General features: G+C 45.3%; 2 protein-coding genes across 2 annotated transcripts in view; one reads left to right on the forward strand and one right to left on the reverse strand.

Moving 5' to 3' along the window:
* Window positions 1–20,912, reverse strand: part of LOC123989286 — a 63,211-nt gene extending 42,299 nt beyond the window's left edge. Inside the window, exon 1 of the transcript XR_006830523.1 lies at window positions 20,857–20,912. The gene's annotated coding sequence lies outside the window, so the exon portion shown is untranslated. The remainder of the gene's footprint in view (window positions 1–20,856) is intronic.
* LOC114879141 (homeotic protein proboscipedia) lies at window positions 370–26,268 on the forward strand. The gene is made up of 3 exons (XM_029193767.2): window positions 370–1,351; window positions 22,346–22,488; window positions 22,584–26,268. Exons 1-3 carry the CDS (start codon window positions 823–825, stop codon window positions 24,465–24,467), a joined length of 2,556 nt encoding a protein of 851 aa, XP_029049600.1. The 5' UTR covers window positions 370–822; the 3' UTR covers window positions 24,468–26,268.
* The last annotated feature ends 251 nt before the right edge of the window (window positions 26,269–26,519 follow it).

The raw sequence follows: 26,519 nt of genomic DNA on the forward strand, positions 1-26,519 counted from the left end.
GCTGCACCTCTTGGTTCCCCGTTTCCGCCACCACCAGCCTCGATCTTCGCTTCCTTCTTTCCCCCTCTCTATCCAACTTCTTTCCCCCCTCTCTCTCGCTCTTGTCTCCGCTGCTCCTCCATCATGCTCCACCACCTCAACCTCCTCCTTCTCCTCCTCCTCCTCCTCCTCCTCCTAGTCACTCGGCAAGTGTACACCGCGATCGTTGGCTCGCCTGCCTAGCCTGCCTGCCTGCCTGCCTGCCTGGGTTCCGGCCGATCGGAAGGCTTCTGGTAGCCGCGGCGTACGCGATCCTGGTGCCCGCCACTCTCTGCCGATCTCGCGCGCGTCCCATCGATCCACGCACGGATCGTGTGAAAGTGCTTCCGCGTTGTGCTCCATCTCGATACCCTGTTTCCCCGTTAAACGGGGTGTGTTGTACGCGGGGATACGAGTGTGCTGTGCGCCGTCGTTGCCTCTTGTGGCCGTGCTACGCTTCCAGTGAACACTAGGCCTGAGATGACCCGGTGAATCGAGTGAACCAGCTCTCGTTGCTGACGCGCGACGAGCTAGGTGACTGGGATCCGTAGAAATGTGATATGGGCCAAAAGTACGACTCGTGGTGTACATGGTAACTAGAGTGCAAGATACGAGTAATGCGTCGGAGCAAGGTGCAACCGAGTTCGCGAGTTCCTTATGAAGACACTGAAAGTTCACTTGAGTAATTTCCCTCGAGACTGGAAACGCAAGTGCCGTGTAATAGTCAATTGAACCTAATCGTTGCCATTTGCCATTGATCAGTGATAGCGATAATCGAAGAGGAACGAGTGTCCAGCTCGTTCCATGCGCGGCAAGCAACAAGCTTTGTCGCAACATCAACAGAATCCGGAAGAATCGGCACAACTGGGTAGCTCGGGCAACGTGCAGCAACCAGGGGGACACCTGGAGACGTTGGTCCACGTCGGCAAGGAGGTCGCGGGCGTGAAGACGAGGCCGACGACACCCGTCCTGGCGAACGACGGAGGGGGTGGCTTCTGGCTGGCCACAGTGGCCGCGGGGGCAGGTGCCCCAGCCGGGCTGCCCCCGCACGGGACCCATCACCCAGCCATGGATCCAACATGCGGATCCGCCGAGACTGGCTTCATCAACAGCCAACCGTCCATGGCCGAATTTATGACCGCGTTGCCGCAGATAACTGGCGACGGTAGCCTTCAACATTCCCCGGGAACCGGAGGATCCATCAGTCCTGGCTCCCATCATCCTGGCTACCATACGATGATGGACCCTCACGGTGTCGCCGATCCGTCTGTCAACGTGCCCGAGTACCCGTGGATGAAGGAGAAGAAGACCACGAGGAAGAGTAACCAGCAAGGTAAGGTTCAGTGATCGAAATTTGGTAAACATTAATGTGTTAGTTGATTTGCATAACTAGCGATAAGAAGCTAAAGATAAAATGAAAAATGAAGTCATTAAGTCGTTAAGTTAAAATTCTTAACTTCGACTATTGCAATTTCAAGGACTTCAGAAATGAGCAGCATAAATGTTAATTAGCGCGATAATTCATAAGTTGAATTCTAAATGAACTGTTTACCTTGAAAATCTACAATATTGCTGTTAAAATATCTATAATCTATGCTAATGTTGAAAATAGCATGATTATTATAAAAGGAATTAAAAATAAATTGTACTCAAACCTCCAGACCAATAATCTACAAAATAGCAACAGTCAAAGACTCTAAAAACCCATGCCTTAATCATTAATTACCCTCACGGACCATTACACATCGTTCCATCTCCATTCGCAACCCCTTCAACAGAGCTCGAACCGGAAACCAATCGAGTCCAGAGAATGCCCCATTCGTAAAGCAACGTGCAGACGGTAATCATTCTTCAGCGTGTAAGTCGCATCACCGCAGACCCCACACGATAATTCTTCAGGGGCTGGTACGGTGCAAAGGTTTCTCTCGTAGCGCCGCGGGGGTGAGACGAGTATTCGAGTCAATTAACGCGAGCTCTTGGATTCAAGGGTGTCCGTTGATGGCGTTAGTTAGGCCACGGTAGCGTATCGGTTGTCCAGCGACACATTGTGGCTCACCACAGGGTGCCCGATGCCAACCAGTTCAGCCGACGGCTAATGACACTTTGCAGCCACTCCTTTTCCTCGAGGAAGCATAGCATCTGGGCCTCGTCACGTGCGAAAACCGCGCGTTTCCCAAACCTCTGTTAAACATTTGCCGGCAAATTATGATGTATCGTTGCGAGCGAAGCGCGGACAATCGATAGACCGATGGCCAACACATGCGGGCCCACCGAAACCCTTTCAACCACGATGAATTATTGTCTTCCGGGGATGAATTGAGATCCTGGAGAATTTCGCGTCTACGCCTGACCAGAAGGGCTTTTCACCATTCGTTCTGGTTTCGAGTTTCCTCTTATGTCCGGCTTTCACTTTGGCTATCCCAAGGGTGTTTCTGATTTCATTATGTTAAATTTTCTCCAAATTCTGATTACTATTTGAATCCTTATTTTCTGGATATTTTTAACTTCGTGTCGTGTTCATATTTTTAACAGAACTCAAAGAAATAAATTGCCATCGAATACCGCCTTCTGATGACCGATGCAATTTCCTGTTAAGACACGCGACTTGTATCGTGTAACCGGAAATGAAGTAGGCAATAACTCGGTTATCACGTCTACGCTGAAGCATTGACAGTGTGGATCGTAATTGACTCAGTGTCACAATATCATTCCGGTAATTAACGAATTGCAAAATATGCTCGTTTCTTTAGCGCTTTACACGGTAAAGCGGCTGTAACGTTGAGTACTAATTGAATTACTCGGAAGCAATTTAATAATACGTTCTTGCATTAAGTATCATGTGATATTCCAGCAATTCTGACTTTTAAATAGAAGACCATACTTCAACCTTCGATGTATCTCAATTTTTGTTATAAATCATTTCTCATGAACTTAATCATGAAAACACCCTTCTAAAGAACAGAAGCGACAAGTAGTGGCATGTGGAAAGAGGAAGACAGCGATCGTTTTCCAGCAACTTGTTGGCTATTGTCGGCCCATCGAGGACCAATAAATCTGCGGCAGAGGTCCGTGGCACGCTCGGCTCGACGCAAGGTCGTGGCTGGCAATAGGATCGAGAAGGGTGGGCAAGTTTATGGGCCACTAGGGCCGACGATTGCCCACCCATACACGTCGCTTTCCATTTATCTCGACCCGTTTACACGGTGTCGTCCGTCTACAAACGGGATCCACGTTATCTGTGGAAAGTCGCGGACGGATTCGCGTTGGTCGCGCGCGGGACACGTCCGGAAGATTAAGTGTTTGGCACGAAGGTTAACCAGCCGTTGGCCAGGCGGTAACACGCGGAATCATCTGTAAATTGAGCCCAGGACCAACGGGCGAGTGCGTCGGGACGGCCATAACTCACCCGCTCCTCTCGCTACGATGCTCTCTTTGCTCTACTCTGTCCACCTTTTGCCTTCGACCCTGTATCATCGCTACTGGAACATCACTATCTTATACGAGAATTTTAACCCTCTACCAAATTATCTGTACTGGAGAAAAATAAATTCTTCTACCTATTCACGTATCTGTTTCTTTCAATTCCAAAAACAATTGCATAAGTATCATCAGTATCGTCGCGATATTAATTGAGAAGAAGGGGATGAAACGGGTGGAAACAAACAAGTGTCGTAGGGGTGCAAAAGATAACACGTTTCCGTGAGGAGGGTGTAAGCAGAGCAGCAAGGAGATAGCAAGGAGGATAATGATAATCCAGCCTCTAGCCCAGTCCTATCCCAAGGGATGCAGGGATTAATTGACACATCGGCGTTTCGTTGGAGTCTTCCGGGCTGGCGCCTCCGCTTTGCTAGCTGGCGACGTGACTGATGAGACGCCTCGAACAAGCCATCGTGAAAAACACTCCTGGATTGGTGGCTTTTTTTGCCAGATCCGGCAAGAATTACCCAGCAAACCATCGGTTACCGTTCTACGATCCCTTCCTCTCGCGCCCTGTTCCTTGCCAAACTGTAACTCGTCTAATCAAACGTCGCCCCAACCCCTGCTCCCGATCCCGGTCCCGGTCGTGCTACGACTGGAAACACAACGGCTGCCGAGAGGACACGTCGATGTTACAGATTCGAATTTAATGCCCGAGATATCGCGAACAGAAGGGGTTGCCGCGAGAAGACGTGTCACGTCTTACAGGGAAATTTTCCGGGGAGTTTGGGACACCCTGCTAATTGAAATTTTCGTATGAATCCTCGAAGGAAAGATGAATGGTTCCAGGACGTTTTGTGGAATGATGGAACGTGTAACGATAGTTACGATTTGCTAAAAAGAGCTAACTTCAATTATACATACGAACATCGGAATAAAACTAAAATACCTTTGCTTGTGAGAACATCTGATAGATAGAGCAATAGAAATGGTAACCAACCAAAGATCTTCGAACGAAGCCAAACGAGATTCCCGTCGATTTCTTGATAAAGGTGATTGAACGATTAGGAGTCTACCCTTGAAAGAAGAGCACGGTTGGCAGCGAAAAGAGCATCTAATTTAAAGATTCATTGGCAAGTAAATCCGCGGCGAATTAGAGATAACTCTCCTAGGAAATCCCAGCTACCGAGCTCCTTAGAAGCCGCTTCGTTTGCTCGTCGACAGGAAGGGTGGAAAAGGAAAGAAAGATAGAGAAGCGGAGGGGTGTCCTTAAGACTATGATATCGTCGGGAAACGTATTTAACTCGGGATAAAGTACACGTTCGAGAAAAGAACGCGTTTCCGTTGAAAACGGTTTCGAGAAAAATATATGTCTCGACATTTACTTGAATTATTCTACATCGATGGAATAGGAAATATTTAAAGAAGAAAGAAAATGAAAACGAGGTACATCAAACTGTATGATGCAAACATAACAAGTTTGAAGTATCGCGAAAAGATTACGTTTCTCAGCGATTCTGACCCTCGTTTCTTGGCAAGCATCTGGAAGAAGAGAGTACAACATTACGCATTCCGCATTATCTCCACCCCCGGCGCGACAAACGGGGTGAAACATGCGTTTTGCATCCGCACGAGCGTGTTACGAAGCGGACGAAGCGTGCTCAAATAATAAACACGGTATAACAAATTGATAATCCGGAACCCCATAATCGTACGCATATTTCGGCCGGGAATCTGTGGCCCGACACTAAAAGAAGTTTCCACGCTCGTTGTTGCGCCAAATGGGCCGCTATAAAAGTTTGGGGTGCTTTCCACCCCTCTTCTTCCTTTCCGATTCCGTCTACCCTCTGTTCTCCTCGATTCTAGCACATCGAACCTTCGCTCGCAGATTTCGTTTCGATTCAGGATAAATTAAGAAGCGTGAAACAATTAATTAACGGTGCTGGGTTTAACGAGAGAAAATTTTAAAATGTAAAAATTCTAAAATGCAAAGTCTCTGTAATATACCAGTTCGCTTATAGTACTGTGAAACTATGATTCATGGCGATCCTAGAAACCCCGATGTAACTGGTGAAATTTAGCGAAAGCGTAGCCACAGTTGCTCGCATTAACACGATCAAAGGCGAGAGACCGAACGAAAGCGAGCGAGTAACGTTCAAAATCAACCATCTAGAGAAAGATTCTGCCTCGAGAGAGTAAGGCACCATTTAAGACAAAGGTTTCATTTATTCATCAAAGAAGAAAACGACTCGCGTCCTCGTTTTTTACGAGCACAACTACCTTCTCGGGATCCATACACCTATTCTGATTTTACGACTGACTAGAAGGAACAAAAACGACACCGAGAATCATATTCACCACCGTTCGCTCGTGCAAACGAAAATATGGACGATTCCTAGATACGACGTCGTTGTTCCCTACCCTGGAACGTTTCCATGAAATTATTATTGAGCCTGGCAATCGCGGTTTGTCTCACTTTGCGGCCGATTTGCATACGCCTCACGGAAAAATTCTCTGCTGTACGAGCATCCCTCTTTTCTATCCCCCGAGGACAAACAGAAATTCATATGACGCTTTTGTTCACGAGTTATCCTTGTATTCTACTTCAAAATGGAAGATACATCTCTTTTTTAAGGAATTAAAAATCACTCCCTTAGAAAATGCAATAAAAATCCAATAGCCCTGATGAAAAACCGAAGCAAGTTCAAGGTAATTAACCGGAGATGGTGTTGCTAAGTAAACAATTAATAATTTGTTTCCATTGTCGCGTCGAGGCGAGATATCCGTGTCGCCCATGCTCATCCATCATAGTTCTCGTTCCCTTTGCCCTTTTCCACCACACGAGCTCGCAGTTTCTCTCACTTTTTCCACTCGTATTTTCCGTACTACTTCGCGAAAACCTGCCAACGGTTAAACGGTTTATAAACAGTCCCAGTTCGGCAATTTATTAGCCGCCGCTCGCGGAGGGTTGCAACCCTGGAATCATGCCTCCCACTCTTCACAGTCAGATTCTTTATCTTTGTCCTCAATTTCATTCTAACGTGTAACCTACATAATGTAATTTCTGACCGTTTTGTGAGAAGACTGTGAATTTAAATATTATATTTCTCGTGTCGAAAGGGGTTGAAATCCACGCTGTGCAAAGTTCAGTTAACATAAACATCCTCGACGGAAAGAAAAACGGGAAAACAATTCCGTGCATCGTTCTGTATCGCGCAAATGGCCTGCGAGGCGAAGGAATCGCAAGGAATCGCAATCTCTGCGGCGAATCGAGTTTTTTTTCCGCGCGCGTTTCCGCAGACGAGGCAGCGTAGCAAACATCGACGGCGATATCAGCTCCGTTCTTTTTGTCGTTACGCCAAGATTCTCCGTCTCTTTCCCTCCTGAGACCCTCATCGTTCTCGCGAACCGTCGCTCCTGAGACTCTCGTTTTATATTAAAAATGAACTGTCGCTTCCACTGACGACACGGACGGGTATTTGACTGTACTGCCGCTTTTATTTGATAAATCGCAGGACGACCTCCTCTTTCGGTCATCTGAATTTCTAATGCATTATTTTCCCTTCCGACGACGGGCTACGTTGGATCGCGAGGGTGAAACAGCCAACAACGCGGGGTGGCTGGGGATACTGAATCGAGGGATTCCTCCTTCCACAGAAATCCCCGCCATCGTATAGTGTCCTGCACGGTCGACACGTATTTCATCGGCGATCAGTCATACCGTTCAGAATTTTTAAATTAGAAATTGATCCTTAATCGATGTGTATGATAACTATAGCAGTTTTCCAAGAAAATTAACTTGGTTTGGCCTCGAACCAAATGGGTAGAATCGTAACGATTACAAAGTTAGCAAGAAGAATAAGAGAAGCGGTGGTGGTATAATACCTTCATTTGAGGGTGTAACGGAGGGGTAATCGAGAAAATGGCGTGTCCCCCTGGTGGGATCAACGAAAACCTGTTGCCCATGACGGGCCTCACAACGCGATAAAAAGTTTCCGACTACACGGTAGCAGCAGCCGCGGTTGCGTTTCTTCAACAGTTTAGCTTCATAATGCAAAGTCGCCAGTCATTCGACGATCAAAGTGTTCGCGCCTCCTCTGACCCCCTCTGTGTTACGACGCTCTTTCAAAAGGCTCTCTGTTGGCTTCTGTGATGGCTGTTTGATTCGTCACCGGAGGCGGATGCAGGACGTTGACACGAGGAAACACCAAAGACAGCTACCTGGATGATAGCTGGACTTTCTTTGTCCACTTGAAAGTGGCGATCAAGGGTTTCAGGGGGTGGATCTTCTCGTTTTCCTATGAATTCTTTAAATCGCCATAACCGTGACATTTTTAGTGACCTTTCCTCCATTTCCTTATAACGGCGCAGACCCTCGAACGAATTCAAGGAAAGTCAGGGCTGAAGGGTAATTGCGCCCGGTGATAATGAAATTACGAAACCTCTCGGCCCCCTTTTTATCCCGTCACTCTGTACGATGCTCGATGTTGCATGACTCTTCACTGGTGGCCTGACATTTTCTAAACAGACCGGTTCTCGCCTTCTGGATTCGCCCGTCGCCAATGACAGACTCGGCGAGATCTTTCAACGTGCTACCACTGCGACCGTCTGCTAATTACCCCAGACGAAACCCCCCGCGCCTCGCCATTCACCCTTCTCTGTCTTCTTCCTCCTTTTAAAGCTTCCAGCGTGAAAGAAAGGACTTTTCTAGAGTAAGAAGGCTAATGTCCTTTAACCGTGGAATGATAGAGCCAGGTCAATCGTGACCCGTGATTCCTTCCCCCATATACCCATTTTACACTGGGTATTGTACACTTGGCCAATGGTTGTTAAGTTAATTTTAAAACTTAGTCGAGAATTTCTGACCACGAAGATGACTTTTTTCCTCCAAGTTTTTCCTCTTCGGTTCCCTTTGTACGCGTGCTTCGTATTCATCTTGCGGTTCGCCAAGGGTTCAACGCGACTACTTCCGTGTTTTTTCGTCACGCGTCGTTAAGGGGAGAGACGATTGCACGTGTTCGTAGGACAACTTTTAGGCGAATCACTCTTTGTTTGTTCAAAAGTTTCCCGCCAGTCCTTTTTCTCGTCAGAGTATTTATACTAGGATCTTTTTAAAGTGTCCGAACGCACGAAAGAAGTCAATGTACCTTCTTTATATTTTTAATCATCGCCATGGTTAGCTGCTTTGTGTTTTTTGAAAGAAACGTAAAACGCGTTTCTGGGAAAGAGTTGCACGAGACGGAGGCGTTTGGTATTTCGAAAGAGATTGAAGGGGTGGAGGTGCGATTCGAGGAACGAATCGGCTCGTTCGAGCGAAGGGTTGCTCGAGTTTACTTCGTGGGATGGAAACACGTAGGTGGAGGTGGAGGATAGGGTATGCATGGCGGCGGAGAGTCCAGTAGCGATCATCAATCAGAAAGGCAGTCAGCCGTCCGTCCGTCGGTCGGCCGGCTGGTCAGCCACATCCAACGTGTACGGAGTTTCGCGCTCGGTAAGGCATCCACCTACGAATTCACCCAGTCATGCTTCGGCTACCGGACCCTGACAATCGATCCAACTGCGCTCTGTTACACGACTTCTCTTACAATTCTTCTCTCCTCTTAATAGAGAATTTACAGAGGCGATCGAACCGATCGAGATAACCTTTTCCTTTCTACTCTGTCGCTCCTGCGACCAACTTTGATTAGTAGCGTTTGAGTAATGTTTCGAATAAAAAAATTTCATACATCAGCAAAAAGTGTTTACATAAAAGATTCTATCTATTCTGCAAACTCTCGCTATACGTTCATCCATTTTATGATCGAGGGAACTTTAAATCACAAACAGTGACATAAACAGCTTTACATGGTCGTTACGTAATTGCGTAAGCGTGGAAGACACATGCGTACAGTCCATTATCGATTATCGCTGCGAATGCTGCGATATCATCGGGTCGATGTTAAAATAATGAATTGGAATAAGCAGAAGACGGGACAGGGTATCAAAGTGATGAAACGTGACTGGACGAAAATCGTACTTTCATCGTGTTTTCCTGGATAACACCCCTCTGCGCGGACCGTAGGATAACGATTTCCACTTTCCTCCTATCGTTATCCCTTAACGGTATGTATCAAAAATTAGTCTGAAGAATGCTTCGAGTATTATTGCAAGGTTTTCAATCTTTGAAACTAAATTTTGCAATAATTTTGTAAAGTGGAGCAAAAGCGCAGGAAGCAGCAGTGAGAGAAACAGAACGCTATTTAACTCCTAATCGAGCAGAATACTCGTACGGATGACCTGGCACGACCTAACCGAAGGAACAGTTACAAGGAAAAGGGATCCACTTCCTCCCTGAGGCGAGCCAACTCCTCGATCCTCCCCCGTTTGCCCACTTCCTTTCATTCGGGGCAATATTTCTTTTCGCGAGTCCCCTCGCAGTGTCCTTTATCTAACAAGGAGCAAATCATTTCCCTATTATTTGCTCGCTATCGCACTCTTTCCCGCTCCTTTTCCTCCTTCACGAACCTGTCTCTTTTCTCTCGTTCCTCTTCTCTTTGCCACACTCTTCTCCTTTATCGCCTCGTTTCTCCTCTAACTGTATTTTTTGGAGAACGTCCAAAGTCTATTCATCCTTCTCACTGGTCGTTTTCGGACCCAAGGTACGAAAACTTCTGCCTTCTGGTTTACTCCCTTGGTTTCATTTATTTTCTTATTTCTTCTTTTTCGGTGTAGTGAAAAATGTATCTTCTTTATTTTTGGTTCAACTTTCCTTCAAATTTCTATTTGTATTGAGAAAGGTTTAATGACTATGTAAAGTAGCGGAGACTGATGAGTACTCAATCTTCATCGCACTCAACAAATCATTCGGAGGTCAGTAAACTCGCTGATGCCACCAAAAAGCAGTAAGCGCCACTTGTTTCTCGAAATTACGAGACCGATCGTAAGTCTTAAAACGTGACTGGCTTCCCAACTGTGGAAAGAGCGGGGAGAAAAAAAAAGAGATCCAGAATCGTGTAAGGAAAAGGGAAAAGGGTACGCAGGTTGCAGTTAAATAAAACCGACAAAAATCATCCCTGGAGGGTTGGAAGGGTCGTTTTTGGCACGAAGACGCACCGGGGCGAAAACGCTCAGACGGGCGCCATGTGTATAATAATGTTAAAGAATGTTAAATGCGGGGAGGGTTTCGAGGACCCAGGCCGCATACATTAGTTGTTAACAATGCTATAAAGGACACTCGGCCCTTGTCTCACCCTGTACCCACCCTCGGTACCCAGCGACCAGATTTACGACCGCTCCTTTCCGCGCGATTCTTATGTAATACTCCTCCGCGACATCGTGAGGGTAAACAGCCCCGGGGCGAAGAATCGAGTATGAATGAAAATATTATTTTAAGTCGCTGGTACATCTGCTTGGGGGAAAAATAAAATAAAACAATTCAGACGCTTAGAAATTAACAAGGACGAAGAAAAAACCCTTTTCTCTCTGAAAGAAAATTCCAACGTCCCTGTTTGAAAACGAAACCGCGTCCACCTTTCAGCTATTTATTATCAACCGAGCGTCTGCCTTCGAAGTTCGCGAACGGGGGTGTTAAGGGGAGTAATTTAATCGTAATTAAGTACCTACACGCTCGCCTCTAAGTACATAAAGTTTACACGAACGAGCCGCCACTCTCGGTGCGACCGTCGGACTGGACTAAAGGGGTGGCCAGTGGTCGGTTTAAACAATTATCACAAGGGTTGCAGCTTGCACGAGTTGACAAGGGTGATAAGTTATAGCGAGTAGGGTTGCTTAGGAAATGCTGGCTGGTCAAGAGACGCCCACCTCTCCCCCGCCACGATGAATTACATCTATTACGGTAATGCAACTCTTCTTCGATTCAACTTTTTTCATTTCAATTCAACGAAACGACGCCTCGCGCAATTTGCGTTGTTCGTTGAACAGAGGCTAATTAGCCTCGGGAAATGTAATTACGAATAGGCGAGGTTGCGTTCAATTTTATTCGCTAAACCGCGCCTACCGGCTACCCTTTCGCCGGATATCCGTTCATTTATCCTTTGGATACCATATTTTTTAATCAGTTTTAAAATTCATTAGCTCTTTGATGGCTTTCTTTAGGGGAGATTAAAGACGCGAGTGAATAATTATGAAAGTCCTATAACAGAACTAGCTTAGGTTACGAATCAATCTCTTCTATTTCTTTTTGTAATTCTTCCATCCGCCACGCGTCACTCCAATTAACCGTTATCGTTCGTAATCCAATATCTCAATATCACGAGTTAATTCACGAACGATCGAAGAGCATCCGCTTAATCGGCGCTAATTGGTCGAACGTTTCCCATCGCGTCGATGAGCGATCGTCGAAGCCGCGTAATCATCGCATCACCTATACAATCCTCCTTTTATTATTCCCATCTCGATGACAAGCCCACGAAATTTTACACGTGCATCCAACTTATTACCTGGCAGATTCTCACCTGTGTGTCGTCAGAGAAAGTGAAGTCTCGTGTACGATACGTGACGAGCGATCGATACCCTTCGTAATTAGGTGTTCGTCAGCTGACTAACCTGCTCGCACCGCAGGAAGCAAAGATCAAAATCAGCCTCCATCCTTCGAAAGCTCGTTTTGCATTCATCATTTCCACTAATCAACCGTTCGATCGTTAAATATTGATTCAAGTCAGCAGACGTGTTTCTGTCGTTTTGTTTGCACACTTCGGGCTGCTTTTTATCGTTTTTTGTTTAGAAAAATAGGATACTTATCAAGTATATTATCCATCGCATATTTAAGACTGTTTTTTATCAAAATGAAAAATTCAAAGAAAAATTAAATTTTTCCTACTAAAAGTTGAAGAAATGCACCCTTTGAAAAATGTAAATTTTAAGATACAACATTCTCTGAATCTCTCGCTCAAGAGAATTTCTATTCCGTTGCACAGGGGTATTCACAAAACAAGGTCCGAAGCATGGTTCATTAATCGCGTTACGTTGAATTATTGCGTTGCCCGTAATAAATCGACAGGACTCCTTCCGATTATTCGCGTGGCAAAGAAACGCTATAGCCAGCTGAACGGCGCGTTGTTGACTCTAAATATGAATCAACCGAACGAGAAGTGACGTTTACGTGCCGCGACGATAAATTAACCAATATCACGAGCTACCTTTAATTAGACCCGATCCACACGCGCCTCTACCGTTATTGATTGCCTGGAATTTCTTCGCTGATATTTCGGACACGATATGTATCTCCGGTCTCTATACAACATTTATTAGAGCGAATTTAAATTGTACCATCTAAAAATTGCCTGAAGAAAGAAATCGTTGCCCTAATTGGCGGCGTTTAGGTTCGTTTCGAAGGTTGTATCGAAAAGTATAAGGGTGGAAACGATCGTGGAGACGAAGGGTGGTCGGTACGCAAAACGGGAGTGGTCTCAGGGGGATGAAAAGCGCCATCTTTCCATTAGACGCGAGATTGATTTTGCGAGAGCTCCTTTCCGTAACAGGCCGACAGTGTAGCTTGATGCTCGAGCGCTAATGTGATTAAAATAATCCGACGATAATCAAAATACAAAGGGCCGCCCAATTTCTAACCCCCCTCGTAATACCATTAAGACTCGCCGCGGCATCCGGAGGAAAAAATAATCCTTCCCTTTACGAGCGGATAATCGCGCGTTCTCGAACGATTATTAATTAGGGTTGCTGTTACTTTCGATTTTTTCTTCTTCTTTTTTTTTTTACTGCTTCCTGACTTCTGGGGTTTTTTAATTGTGTTGGATTTAAGTGGAAATTTTAGCCCTTTGTTGAGCTTTGTTAAGGGACGATGAACGATTATTTTAACTTAAATTTTATAAAAATTTTTTCCACGTTTCGTATTGCATTCTGACGCGATCAACCCCCAAAAGTTACTCGGTGTTCTTGTCTCGTGACGTGGTCGATTCACCCCTCGCCGTGTCTCCCGTTTCACCTGAGGGATCGGAAACTCGTAGGCGGATAAAAAGTTTATTTTAATCTATACAAATTTTAAATCCTCCTCGGTTGGTCACCCCCCTTTCACCCTGGTGTAAAGTGTCGCGACGGAAAATAAGAACCGCCACCCCCTCGACTCAGCTTTTATTCGTTTCTTTCCACTTCGATATTCTTACAAAACTTTCATTCGATGTTGTATAAATACTAATCTTCGAAATTACCGTAACTAAATCCACAGTTTCCTCACGTTCATAAAAATCCTTGAACCGTTAAGTTATGGTTCGTTATAATTTCTTAGCATTAACTTTCACTGCCCTGTCACCCGTATCTGGGTGACCCATGAATGTCCACGTGAGTGAAGCAATCTCACTCGCTTATAAATAATCTTACTAAGCACTTGGAAAGTACATGCATAATAGATGAAGCAGAAATATTTCTAAAATAACAGAGTACATTTGTTAAAAACGAAATGATTGGCTGGCAAGACTTTCAGCGAATTTTAACGATGCAATCAATGTGTCAAACGTTCTCTAACGGGGAAGGAAAAAAGAAAATTATAAGAACTCGTTCGCGACAGTGTTAAAGTGACCAAGAGACCCGTAGCTACCGATTCGAAACGTTCACCTGGCCACGGATGCGGACGCATGATCGATCGCGTCCATTCGTCAGAATTTTTATTATCGTTCGCGAAAGCAGACAGAGGCGACGGTAATATCTGACAGCCGTGGATACACTGCTAGAAACATCACTTGCCCGTAATCCAAGCGATTTGTACGAGTCGTCCTCGAGCCGGTATCTAATTACAGGTACGCGGTTATTCTAATCGTGGCTGCCAGAAGGGACAGCGGAACGCTGCGCGATCAATTTTACCTTCGCTCCTTCTTTTTCTTTTTCTTTTTTTTTTTTTTTTTACTATACTTTACGTGTACCTTTGGAACATGATTCGGTGATATGTCTTGAAATAAAGAACTTTGTTCGTAATTATGTAAAATAATGTATGCATACATAATATTACTCGACACATTCATCTTTATAACGTATGTCAACGTAATTACCAAAAAGTTCATTGATAAAGGATTATATTAGTTTTCTTGCTAACAATGGTAGAAGCAACATCCTGTGATTACAGTTCAGCGGTCTTATAAAAATGCATGAACGTCGCGCGAGGCCTTGTACCTCGACCGCGTTAATTACATCTAAAGGATTTATCGCGAGTTAGAGCCTGGGATCGGAAAAATGTACGCGTCAAGAAGGATCTGGACGCCGGTGTTTTGATTCATTGCCAGCCGCGAGGTGAATTGCTGGTTACACCGTGGGTTCATTTTTCGATTCTATCGCCGTCGTCACGATAACAAATCTCTGCTCGCGACTGCTTATGTTATGCACGGAAATTCAACAATCACGCAACGACCACGTAACAATACCATGGATCTTGACCACCCAGCGACAACTACAGTATTTTCATTTTTAAATTTTTTTAAAAATCAGCTCATCAGTTATCTATTCATAGTGAAATTGAATTTCTTTCGAAAATAAGAAATTTACGTTAACCCGTGTAGACCGTCTAAAGTGTTTTCTGAAAAATTCGTTTCACGAAGAATAGAAGTACGAAGAAAAGAAGCGATCGCGCAAGTCTGGTAAGAAAGAAGAAAGAGGAAAAGGAGGTGGTTGGGAGGCGAGAAGGTAGCTGGAAGGTAGAAACGTGGAGTCGGAGGTAGCCCGAGGATGCACGCACGGGTCGAAGGTGGTCGCTCCACCCCGATGATTGCAGGTTGCATCGGCACGCCTTCGGACTCCGCTTGGCCAGTGTTGTGCGCGCGCGCGCGCGCTGACGCACACACGTCCTTCTCTTACTTTCTTCTCTTTTCTTCTTCTTCTTCGGTGCATCCAATTTTCTTGCAACCAAGGGCCTCTCTCCTCGTCCACGGCCACCATAATTACACGTTGCATGTGGCCAACATGGCCGCCATAGGCAGCTGCAGCGCCACGCTAACTCGCGGCTCTACCTCGCGATCCCGCTCTCCCCCTTCCTTTTTTCACTCATTTCTACCCTTTCATTAATTTTTCGTCGCGGTTTTCCTTTCTTTTCGATCCCTCCCCCTCTTCAACATCCACCGAAAAAGGCTACCACCCTACCTTCTTGCCTTTCGACATTGTTCCTTCCTTTTTCATCGTCCTCCTTATCTCTCGCGATCCCTCTTACCCGTTCGTTCGCCAGCATTTTTTGCCGAATAGAGGCTAGAACGAAACGAAACCACGGCGAGTTATGCTAATACGACCGACAGCTTGAATTCTCGGAAGAAACCTGTTCGCGAAAAATGTGAGGGGGCACAGGAGGAGGAAGGCCGAGGAGAGGGCGAGATACACGAACCGCAGGAAGTCGGTAATAACAAGGTACGCCCTGTCGTTACGTACTTCTTGCATACGGTTTATAGAGAGGATTATGGCGAGGAGACATCACGCGTGTGCTATGCTGAACTCTTGCTTTTAATGAACGGAAGGGGGTCCCTAATGAAAGCAACTCGTACGCTGTATGTACAAAAGGAAAGACGTTGATCCTGATACAGGTTAGAATTCCTGGTAATTCTAAGTGGCTAGAGGCGTTACTGACATTGCTGCTCTGATGAAGATAGTATCTACAGCCAGAGAAAGAATCCTCAACAACTATGGGATTCAACCTTGAATTTTTCATCATATACTATTGAATCGTCTACAATTCATAATCTAATGAATTTTCAATTTATTACCCTTACAATTTGAGGAAATTGTGATGGTTAATATTAAATTTCAAATTTCTTCGCAAGACCAAGGACGAACGATCGTTGATGACGAGCATGGTTCCTGGAAATCCGCCTAACGATCGAAGAATTATTCATGGCCTGATGACGGGGTACGCGTCGATCGGGTAATTTGTGGCGGATAAATCGTCGGAAGAAACGCAGCAGGCCCAAGGGTGGATCGTCGTGAACCGTTGCTCATTACAGATTTATACGAAGGCGTATCTCGAAAACCAGGAACGAACAAAACTAAACGCGAGCAGGGGGGTGGCAAAGGCTATTCGTCCGTTTTGCTTTTCAGGGTTCCACGGCCCGTACCAGCTATAATCAATTAACGACGCGAAACAAGAACCACCGTTGGTCGACCACCGACCACTACCGGCCACAAAATATTTTCCATCTTCCTGTTCCCGTTACCAACAGCGTGTTGGGATAATTAATTTAGAACCTAAACGTTAGAATTTAAATAAAATATAATTGGCATGTACAAAGAATGCACATTTAAATCTGGACCATTTCGGGATCTCAAGAGCAGAGCAAAATGATTGAAAGGTTATCGATTAGCATGGGTCACGTTCTATCGGCTTTCTACCTGTTTCAAACGAAACACGAACACGGAACCGGCTGTCTCCTCGTTTGTTCCAAAGTCTCGTCACTCATTTTTCATACGTTTACGTCGAAAGAGAGAAGCGGCTAAAGGAGAAGGAAACGATTCTGTTGTTCGCGTCAGTCGATAGAGCGGCTCTTTCCGTCCTTTGTTCTACCCTGCAAGTTGTCTTCCTACGGGCCAGGGGGAAACAAAAGACAAATTACAAAGACGGCCATCATGTGACCCTTCCCACCTGTCTATAGGGAACTGGCCCGCCGAACTAAAGCAACCAAGATCCTTAGACGAAATGGAGAAGAGACGTGGACCAATCTTTAATTTTCCTTTTCTTTTTCCATTGGTTAAGTTCCGGAGAAAAATATATTCAATTAAAATTTAACTTCGATTCCCTGTTCCACAAATTTATTTTATACCATCATCATTTTTATTAAAATATGATATTGTTCTACGGTTCTAGAATCTATATTCTCGACAAAGAAAGATAAAAAAATCAGTCGAATCGTTCTCGAAGAGAAACGCATCCTGTTATTCCGAGGATAAGCCGCGAAGCGACGGCCGACGGCTTTTACTCGCTCGACGAATGACGAGCGAGCAGAAGCGACTAACAAGTCTACTGTTATTTTAATAATGGTGCCTAGCCTCGAACTCTATATCCAAGATTTTCTCCTACCGATTCTATTTTAAATCCTAAGAGAATCATCCATCTCGACCAACAAACCAGCCAATTCATTATTGGATCTGGAAATCTCAATCCTACGCTAATTAATATTCTTTATCTATCTTTCTTTTTTTATTATTGCTAGTTTGGTAGAAAATGGGTTATACAATAATTTATACACGTCTATAAATCCCCTAGAATGATTGACAGTATACGATGATCTTAAAAACCAAGGTGCTCAGTCAAGCTGAACCAGAGACCCTTGAAGAGATTGAAATATTCGAAAATACGAGATCTATTTCGGTGGCGCGTGTACCTCGACGCGAGCATCGACCTGTCAGTCGGCGCTCTTCATTCCAAGACTTCAAAAGCTGACAGTTTGTCAGCCCTTGGCCAGTCGAGGGAAGAACGAGAGGCTCGCAACTATCGACCATGATATTTTTGCGTCGAGTGAGAACGGCCAGTACAAAGCAGCAATACCTGATACTATTTTCGTCCGTCGACGAATCGTTACAGAGAGTATCGTGTCTCCTCTTCTTCGTTCAGGACTTTGACACTAATCGCTTTATTTACACTCCTCGACCAGACACTGTTTACCCTAACCCCGATATGAATTTTGAAATTGTTTTGATGGAAAAATTTTGTAAGAAAAATTTTATGAAAAAAATAAAAATAAATTTGGAATACTGAAATTTCAATTAAAAACTAGAGAATTCATTCTCAAAAGTAATTGTTAATTCAACGTTAATCAATTGACTAATTCGTCGAAAAATTTCTCGGTAAATTGAATGCAAAACCATTTACAAAATACTCCTTTATATGAATTTAAAGGATAATTCCTAAATTCGTTCTTTTAACAACAGTTGAACGACACTAACTACCGCTTACACCATCGTTGAATCAGTAGACGTGTCTCTCATTGTTCGATATTTTTTTTTTCAGAAAAAAAGAAAGAAAAGGCTAAATGGCAACGGAAGACGGAACTACCATTAACGTTAAAAAGATAATTCCAAGGTGTTCGAAAAATAAGATATAAAAATGGTGACAAGCGATAAATCATTCCTTTTGTGAGAATCCAGCAACTGCTTTAAGCAACATTGTCTTATTTTAATTTCCGCCAGACAGAATAGGGGATTACATCATCGATGACTAATATATTCCTTGGGTGGTAGAAAGGACAAGAAAAGGAATCACTTCGGGAGACGTGCAAGTCTGCTTGTTATTTGTTTTCACGATTTAGGACGACGTTTAGTCGTGGCGTGTAACAAAACTCGCGTGTAACATTTGTCTGAAGCCCGCGCGCACACACACACACGCGTACACATTGTGTACGGCATCATTTATTTCTGGTGTCTGAAAAACCATTCGCAGTGCAAAAGGTTAATAGCTTTCGCCTCGGTAGTTTATATCAGTAATTTCTTGTCCATCGTTTCGTCATTATCATCCTTCCTTTTTTTCTTTCTCTATTCTATAATACTTTCGACATTCTCGTCTCTTCGTGAACTTTTGCTCGCTCTGTTGACGCAACAATAAACATTTGCAAGTAACTGAATTCTAAATTATAGCCCGAGATTCGAGAAACGTTTACTTCTTGACGAAAGAATCATCTAGTGTATCATTTGCAAGGAGTCGTTTGAAGAAGATTAGGTGAAGTGCATTAAATGCGAAGGTTGAGCACCCATTGAAAATATTAATTAATTTGAAGTTAAATCCTTTCAATTTCAAAGACAATAATTTCACGATTATCCTCTCCACGTGTATGGATGAAACATTTTCATGAAAACGGATGCTGAAATCCTTGCCTGTCTTCGCGAGCTTGCAACGGGCCACACCATAATTATTGAAACCGAATGGCTGTCGAGAGGGTTGCTGGAAGGGGGAAATGATGATAGGGGAAGAGAGAGAGAGAGAGAGAAGGGGGTGAACAAGCGTGCAGAAAAGAGAGAGGGTGGCGTGCTCGAAACTCGGCAAATCCAGCGCGTGGGCTTTTCAGAGGATAAGGGTAGCTAGGGGGCGAGAGATGGAAGTTTCGCGTGATTGACGTGGGCCTCATCAGCATTTCGGTCTCGCGATTGGCTGGACGGACCTGTCAATCAACCGATATTCCACGCCTATTGCTTGTGTCTCGTACCGGTGTACTCTGTCGTCCCTTTTCCGAAGGGATGATTCACGTCGACCATGACACATTTGAAAATTTCACTAAATAGATACTTGAAAAAATTACTAAAAGAAACCTTTCGTAAACCTAAAATACGCAAAGGCGTTGTAACTTCTAAATCCAAACCCAACCAGCAGTAAAATAGAAACCTCGAAGCAATTTGCTTCGCCAAACGAACCCCATTAACAAAAAGTAATCAGTCTTCCGTCGACGACGTGTCGTTCGACGCATCAATGGCTGTCTTCTTCGAGGAACAACGATTCAATCGCTCAACATGGAATTTCCCGGACAATCGGTCGTCTTCGACCTCCCATAGACCGATCATCCCACCTGGACGCCCTAATACGGTGTTCCCGAGGAAGCGCAACCGTTGCTCAACCTTTTTTCGACGAGTCTCTCGCGTATCAGGTGATGGTACCGAAGGAGAAAAAAAAAAAGCTGCTGTCGTAGGGGCGAAGAGGGTGCTGCTTCGTTTCGGGAGGGCTGAGATGCTAAACTACCCCATGGCGTGCGAGTGGATCCGAGGGTGGACGAGGGGTGGTTCCACGCTGGGATGAGTAGTCAGGGGTTGAAGAAGTGGAACGAGGACGATGCGAGTCCACGAAAGATAGATAAAAAAAAGAAGGGTGGAAGGGTGGAAGGGTGGTGTGTAGGAAGGTAAAAGGGCGAAGATAGCGAGGAGAGGAAGACGACAGACAAGGGGTGCAGTCTGGCTAAGCCTGCACGTGGAGTTTTCATAGAGTAAAAGAGTGGAGGGTTGAAGGGGGGGTGGACGAAGCATCGCGTGAGTGACATAGCCCTTATCGATATTTCTATCTTGGGATTTGCCACGGGGATCCGTCGATACTTTGCATCCTATCTGATCGCTTTACAAGCGATGCCCATTGTTTGCATTCTGTCTACTCGCGATCTCTTCGTTTCTTATTTTTTAAATTTTACTAATCAAAATGTTGATAATTAGCTGAGAATAATTAACCTTTGATAGACGAAAGATTTTTAAGCTTGACACACTACGTGCAAAAAATCCGAACGCTTTAATAAGAATGTTTCAACACCACAGAAGAAAGAAATGCTATTTAATTCATCCTAAATGAAGATAATTAAACGGGATTAAGTATGAACTCGAGATGAAGTTGAAATTTTCGAAGGATCCTTCTGGTGGTGGATAGAAGTACCGGGGTAATTTAAACCACAACAATACCACCTGTCTCCTCGATGAGGAATCGAGCTCACCGCTCGATTCGTTAATTATAACGCTTAAAAGTCAAGGTCGACTTACCTATTAACGCGTCAGGTCTCGACGTTTACCTTCTGCACCCAAGACGTATCCTTGTTCCATCGGCCGTTGCAATAACGGAACGTTGCAGTCGACCATAAATCATCGGCTCCTATGAAATTAGCGGCACTGTTTTCCTGCGAATTCGCCGCTCCCCACCCACCATCTGCAACAGAATTTATACAACTTCAGTGAAACGAGTTTGGCTGAAGTCTGACTTAACATGGCACGCTTCACTGACTTCTCCTTCCTTCTTTTCTGATAAATCACTTTTTCTGATTGAACGTTCCTCGGATTCCATAAAACAAGTAGGTCACGCTGAAAGTTTTGAAAATCCTAGCTGAAAGATCTCGGAATGCGGTGTTATTTGCAAGCCTAGGCTTTCACACCACCACTTCGCATTACCTTGATAAAAATGATTCGAATTCCTATAAACAGCCATTGCAATTATTCTAGCTGTCAAGAAACAATCGCAAGGTGCACAATCAACACCGTGTCCAAGGCGAACCAGTCGCGGTTCGATTTTCATACTATTACTTGAGTTTCATAATCACCAAGAAAAACACACAGGGTAAAAAAAAAAAAAGAAGAAAAATGAAAAGAACGCGAGTTGAATTACAGGAGAGTCAGTCCTTCGACGAAATAAGAAAAAGAAAAAAAGAAGAATTGATCCCTGCGAAGGCGTCAAGTTAATAGCCATCGGTTTTTCTCGGCTGAATTTTGCATTAAACCATTGAAATTATTCCCAGGTACGTCGTCGAGGCGCGTGTGCAACAACCGGCGACTTTGATTGAAATATTACCCGCGTCAGAACGGCCTGGTAAAATCCTGTAATTACGATACGCGGCTATTAATGATTGTTTACATCGTTGCAGGGAAAATTACCGGTACGCCTTGACGAGATCTATAATGTCTCGAGGGCACTAGCTTCGAGCTAAGAGATCCATCCACACACCACCGTTCCCTTCCTTCGTCCTCTTTACCCTGTCGACCGTCTTCCTCGTTATCTAGCGACAAGTTTCTTACCAGATAATAATTAGGAGATGTTTCGCATCGACACGGAATACCCTCGGCCTGGGAACATGGCCAGAAGTTTCGAAGGAGACCGCCAACTTGACGGTACCACGATGAAACAGGCTACGCGGGGGGTTGAAACCGGTGCATTGTTCAAAGCACCGCTTCCTTTGCCAGCCCCTGACCCTCTGTTCGCCTAAATGATCATTAATTAAGCCGTTTAATAGCGCAAAAAGACTCTCGATCGACTCATTCCCTGGAAAGTAGACGTGTCGTTTGGTTACCCTAACTCGCGATCCTGTATCTAACACTTTTTTGCCCCTTCCGATTGAATCTCTTAACCCTTTCGCTACTATAGACGCCCAATTTCACGATGAGAATGAGATTTCGTGTATACAAAATTGGCCACAGAGATCGCGTGAACGAAGGTAAATCGAAAACACACCTTGTATTGAAGGGAAACTTTTCTGTTTCGCAGAGAATGGGCTGCCGAGGAGGTTGCGAACGGCGTACACGAACACGCAGTTGCTCGAGCTGGAAAAAGAGTTCCACTTCAACAAGTACCTGTGCAGACCTCGAAGAATAGAGATCGCCGCGTCTCTGGACCTCACGGAAAGGCAGGTGAGAAGAAATTCCAAGAAAATTGCTGAAGAATCACGATACCCTTTCATCGTTCCTACGTCAAGACCAAAAAATCCGTTTTACCTCGTTTCCAGGTGAAAGTCTGGTTCCAGAACCGACGGATGAAGCACAAACGGCAAACCCTGAGCAAAGAAGACGGCGACGAGAAGGACGGTTCGACGTCCGACGGGATGGAGAAGTCGAAGAGCGAGAAGATGTTGGCGATCGACAGCGAGGAGAAGAAGAGCTGCCACAACTGTGATATCTCGACCGTGAGTGATGTCGGCAGCACGCTGTCAGGCGACGTGACAGAGCTCAATCCGTCTGGTCGTCGAAGCAGTAATAGTAACAATAATAACACACCTACCGCGACGAACAACAACAGCAATCCAGGCTTCAATGCGAACAGCAACGGGGCCAGCAGCGTTGGAAGCACCAACAGTGTCTCCAGTTCCTTCGAGAAGATGATAGCGGACGATGACTCGAGGTCCCAAGACGGTAGCGAGGTGACATCTCCGAGTATGACAGCCAAAAAGTTGCCCTCCGATGTCAGAGTGAAGGTAGAGAGCGGTCACAAAAGTCCGAACCCTGCAAAACAACAAATCTCCGTTAGTAAGAAGTCCCCGTCAGCAAACACCAAGGAACTTTGCGCGGTGACCAGCAACGGTGTCCTCTTAGCAATGCCAGATTCCACCGTCAGCACGCCCGTTCTACCCGGTCAAAATTCTACCAGAAGCTTAACGCCGTCGTCTACGCCAGGAACACCCGTTTCTGTTCAATTGCAACAAGGTAGCCCGCTAGGAATCCAGGCTACCCACGCGGCCTACATGCAAAGACCCAGAAGCTCTCCATCGTCCAGCAGTTCCGTGGCTGCGCCAATGATGCATGGGTCCACCAACGCTGGCACCATGTCTCCCCATGCCAGCAGGAACATCACCAGCAATCAGCAGACCCACTTCCAACAACAAACAGTCTACCAATCCACGTCTGCCGTCGATTACAGAAACGGAGTGCCCACCAGGCAGACCGTACCAGCAGCCACGCAGCAGACTCCATCGCAAAACAACTACTGCTCCCGAGATACCTATCAACAGCCCAGGATCTCTTATCCCGGTGAAGTGCACCCGCTCTACGCCAGACAGAACCAGGTGCTGGGCTCCAGGGTAGGACATCACGTCCGCGCTACCACAGGCACAGCGTCCAGGACCATGTACAACGCCAGCATGCAGTTTCATCAACAGCAGAGTCAATACGCCAACACCAGTGGCGAATACAATGGGTATCCGCAGGCGGGGCCTCCTTATCACGCCTCGTATCACAGAGGCATGCAGAGTAACAACGCCTACGGTGCTGGACAAGCCTACACCGCCCAGCACGAGCAGACTACCGAAAGCTACATGGCTCCAGGAACCTACGGCTACCCCAGCACCGGCAACTACCACGGGGCCAACGAGAACCTGGCCTCCCATGGCCACGCAGCCGTCTCCGTGCAAACCGGCCAACACTACTACAACGACATTCAACAGCAACAACAGCACCCGCAACAGCACACCGCAGAAGGCTACGTGACGCATCAGCCCCCGATGCATCCCAGCTCCACCGACTACAGAGCCGGGAACAAGTGTCACCCGAATGCCTACTACGAGCAGACCAGCCAACTGCACGTACATCAAGGCGGAGAGGCGTCCAACATTCCAAACAGCTACGTCTCATCGCCTGACCCGTTTCCAGCGCCAGGCATGACCACCACAGCGACGGCCATCGCGGCTGCCACCGCTGCGGTCATCACTCCGCCTGGTAGCGCGGCTCAAGCGGACGGCAACAATGATTCCTACGGAAATTACGGCAACTTTTACGGCGAACCTGTTCACACAGCCGCACCACCACCATCCGCGGACAACAGCAACAGCTCCTCCGACTTTAACTTCCTGACCAACCTAGCGAACGACTTCGCGCCGGAGTACTATCAGCTCAGCTGAGTTCACGAGACCGAGAATCCTTGTCAATTAGACTGGAGCGACGAACAGTGTCTATTGAACGCGCTGTACTGATCTTTCCTTAGATCGAGAAGAGCTGGTGAGCGTTCATTGTGATGTGTACATAGTTGAAAGGGAGGATGGTCGGATCTCTGGCTAGTTCTGGAAGACTGGAATGAAGCTGTCTTGTGGATTTTACAAGCAGCAAAGAAATTGGCAGCAAGTGCATTGGAAACAGTGATCAGGACACTCTGTTCAGGATGCAAAATGGTGTTACATCTCTTGAATTGGACATGTACGATTGGTGGGCTAACTTTGCAGATCTGACAAGTGATTTCAAGACTGAAGCTACGACAACGCGTGTGATGTTTGATCGACGCGAAACATCGGGAAGTTTAATCGACGACTTGTCGTTGCAGTTTCGCGTGGATCAATTGGAGGAGAGTCCGACGAAGCGGAACGCTCTCGATGATCCTCGTCCCGGCCGTCGTAATCATCTCCGTCCGTAAACAATGATCACTCGAGGAAGCTCGGTGTGAACCGGCCGGGAAGTGAACTCGAATGGTGCACGATTCGCAGTGGACGTAGCTGAACGAGTGTAAATAATTTCCAGACGAATCGATGGCCGAACTCGCGAGTTGCGAGTGCAGTCTTTCGAAATACCTGCTCCTAGCTGATTTCGTTATTGAAATTTCATGAAAATCAACCGCGAAGAGTTAAAGAAAATTTTCGCGAGGGTGGCTATAAATTCACGAGCAATAATTCCTAGTGAGAGAATCTGTGTACATAAATAGAGCCAGTGAGGGGAAAATTAATTTAACACTTTCGCTACTCGTACGTTTTATATCGAAACCGCGAATAAAATAAATTTATTCCCGAAATTTGGTTTAGAATAAAAAAATGTCTTAACTTAGGTGCTAATTTGCATTGTACACCACCTATGCATTGAAGGAATATTGTCAGCCGCAGTAGCGAAAGGGTTAACCGGAAGAATTTTCACGCAAAGGCGAGTGGAGCACAAGTGCAATGCGATAGTAGTTAACTAAAGACGGAAGATAGTCGTGTAACCGTGTACTGTAAGCAACCGGACTCGCTTGTACCCGCTTCAAAGAGGGGACAGGTTGAAAAATGCACTCGTAACGGCACCTCTCGCGGCGAGAATGTTTCGTGAAAAAAATGACGGAACTTGTCGGCCGTTTGTTTCGCTGTTTCGACGTTGTTCAAGCATTTTTAATGTACGAGCCAGCCGTTTACGAACGTCGACCAACCATCGGCGCGCTTTTTTAGTTGATACTCTGCAGTGGTAATTTTTAACGTTTATTTTTTACAGTACACCGTAAGACGCGATCTCGTTTCTGCGTTATAGACAAATCATTCTTTTTTTTGTTTTTTTTTCATTAGCCTCTAAGAGGATTGAAATTTGAACGAAGATCGTCGTCTTGGAAGGAACGATAGGTGATGTACGAGGATAAGCCTCGAATAGCTAGGAACATTTCATTTTCAATATTTAATACACACGATCGTCCGATTTGTATTATATGAAAACGTTTTAGGAAGACACGATCGTTTACACGAGGACACTTCTTTGTATATAACGCGGCGCTTATCGACACATGTACTTAAACACGCAGCGACGTATACACACACACACACAGACACGAACGCATCTTGTATAATTACCAGACCGACTATAAAAAGGGAAAAAGTGAAAAAAAAAAAATTGATGGCGATCAATCGCACGTGTATACATTCGATCAACAGCGCAAAATACAGGTCGTATCAAACTTATCAGTGGATTGTTTCATCATCCCTTTCTGACCCGCTCGCAATTTCGTTCCCCCTCGTTCACACGGATTAAACGGTAAAACCGATGATAAGTGGAAATGGAAATGAAAGATAATAAAAGATATCATTATAAAATTAATTTTCAGACTCGTTTACCAACCCTTTTCTTCCCTTATTGTAAATATTAACAATATTAACTGGATTTGACAATTTTAGTTGTCAGTGACGTGAAAATGGATACGTTATACAGGATCGAGAAATACTTCTGAA

This window comes from Osmia bicornis, chromosome 2 (genome assembly GCF_907164935.1).
Source record: "Osmia bicornis bicornis chromosome 2, iOsmBic2.1, whole genome shotgun sequence".
NCBI classification, from domain to species: Eukaryota; Metazoa; Arthropoda; class Insecta; order Hymenoptera; family Megachilidae; genus Osmia; species Osmia bicornis.

Bases quoted from the DNA above. Each gene is read 5' to 3' on its own strand.
- LOC114879141 (XM_029193767.2), top strand. From the start codon at position 823: ATGCGCGGCAAGCAACAAGCTTTGTCGCAACATCAACAGAATCCGGAA. The intron at 1,352-22,345 runs GTAAGGTTCAGT...TCTGTTTCGCAG, and splicing joins GAGGAAGAGTAACCAGCAAG to AGAATGGGCTGCCGAGGAGG. The intron at 22,489-22,583 runs GTGAGAAGAAAT...CCTCGTTTCCAG, and splicing joins TGGACCTCACGGAAAGGCAG to GTGAAAGTCTGGTTCCAGAA.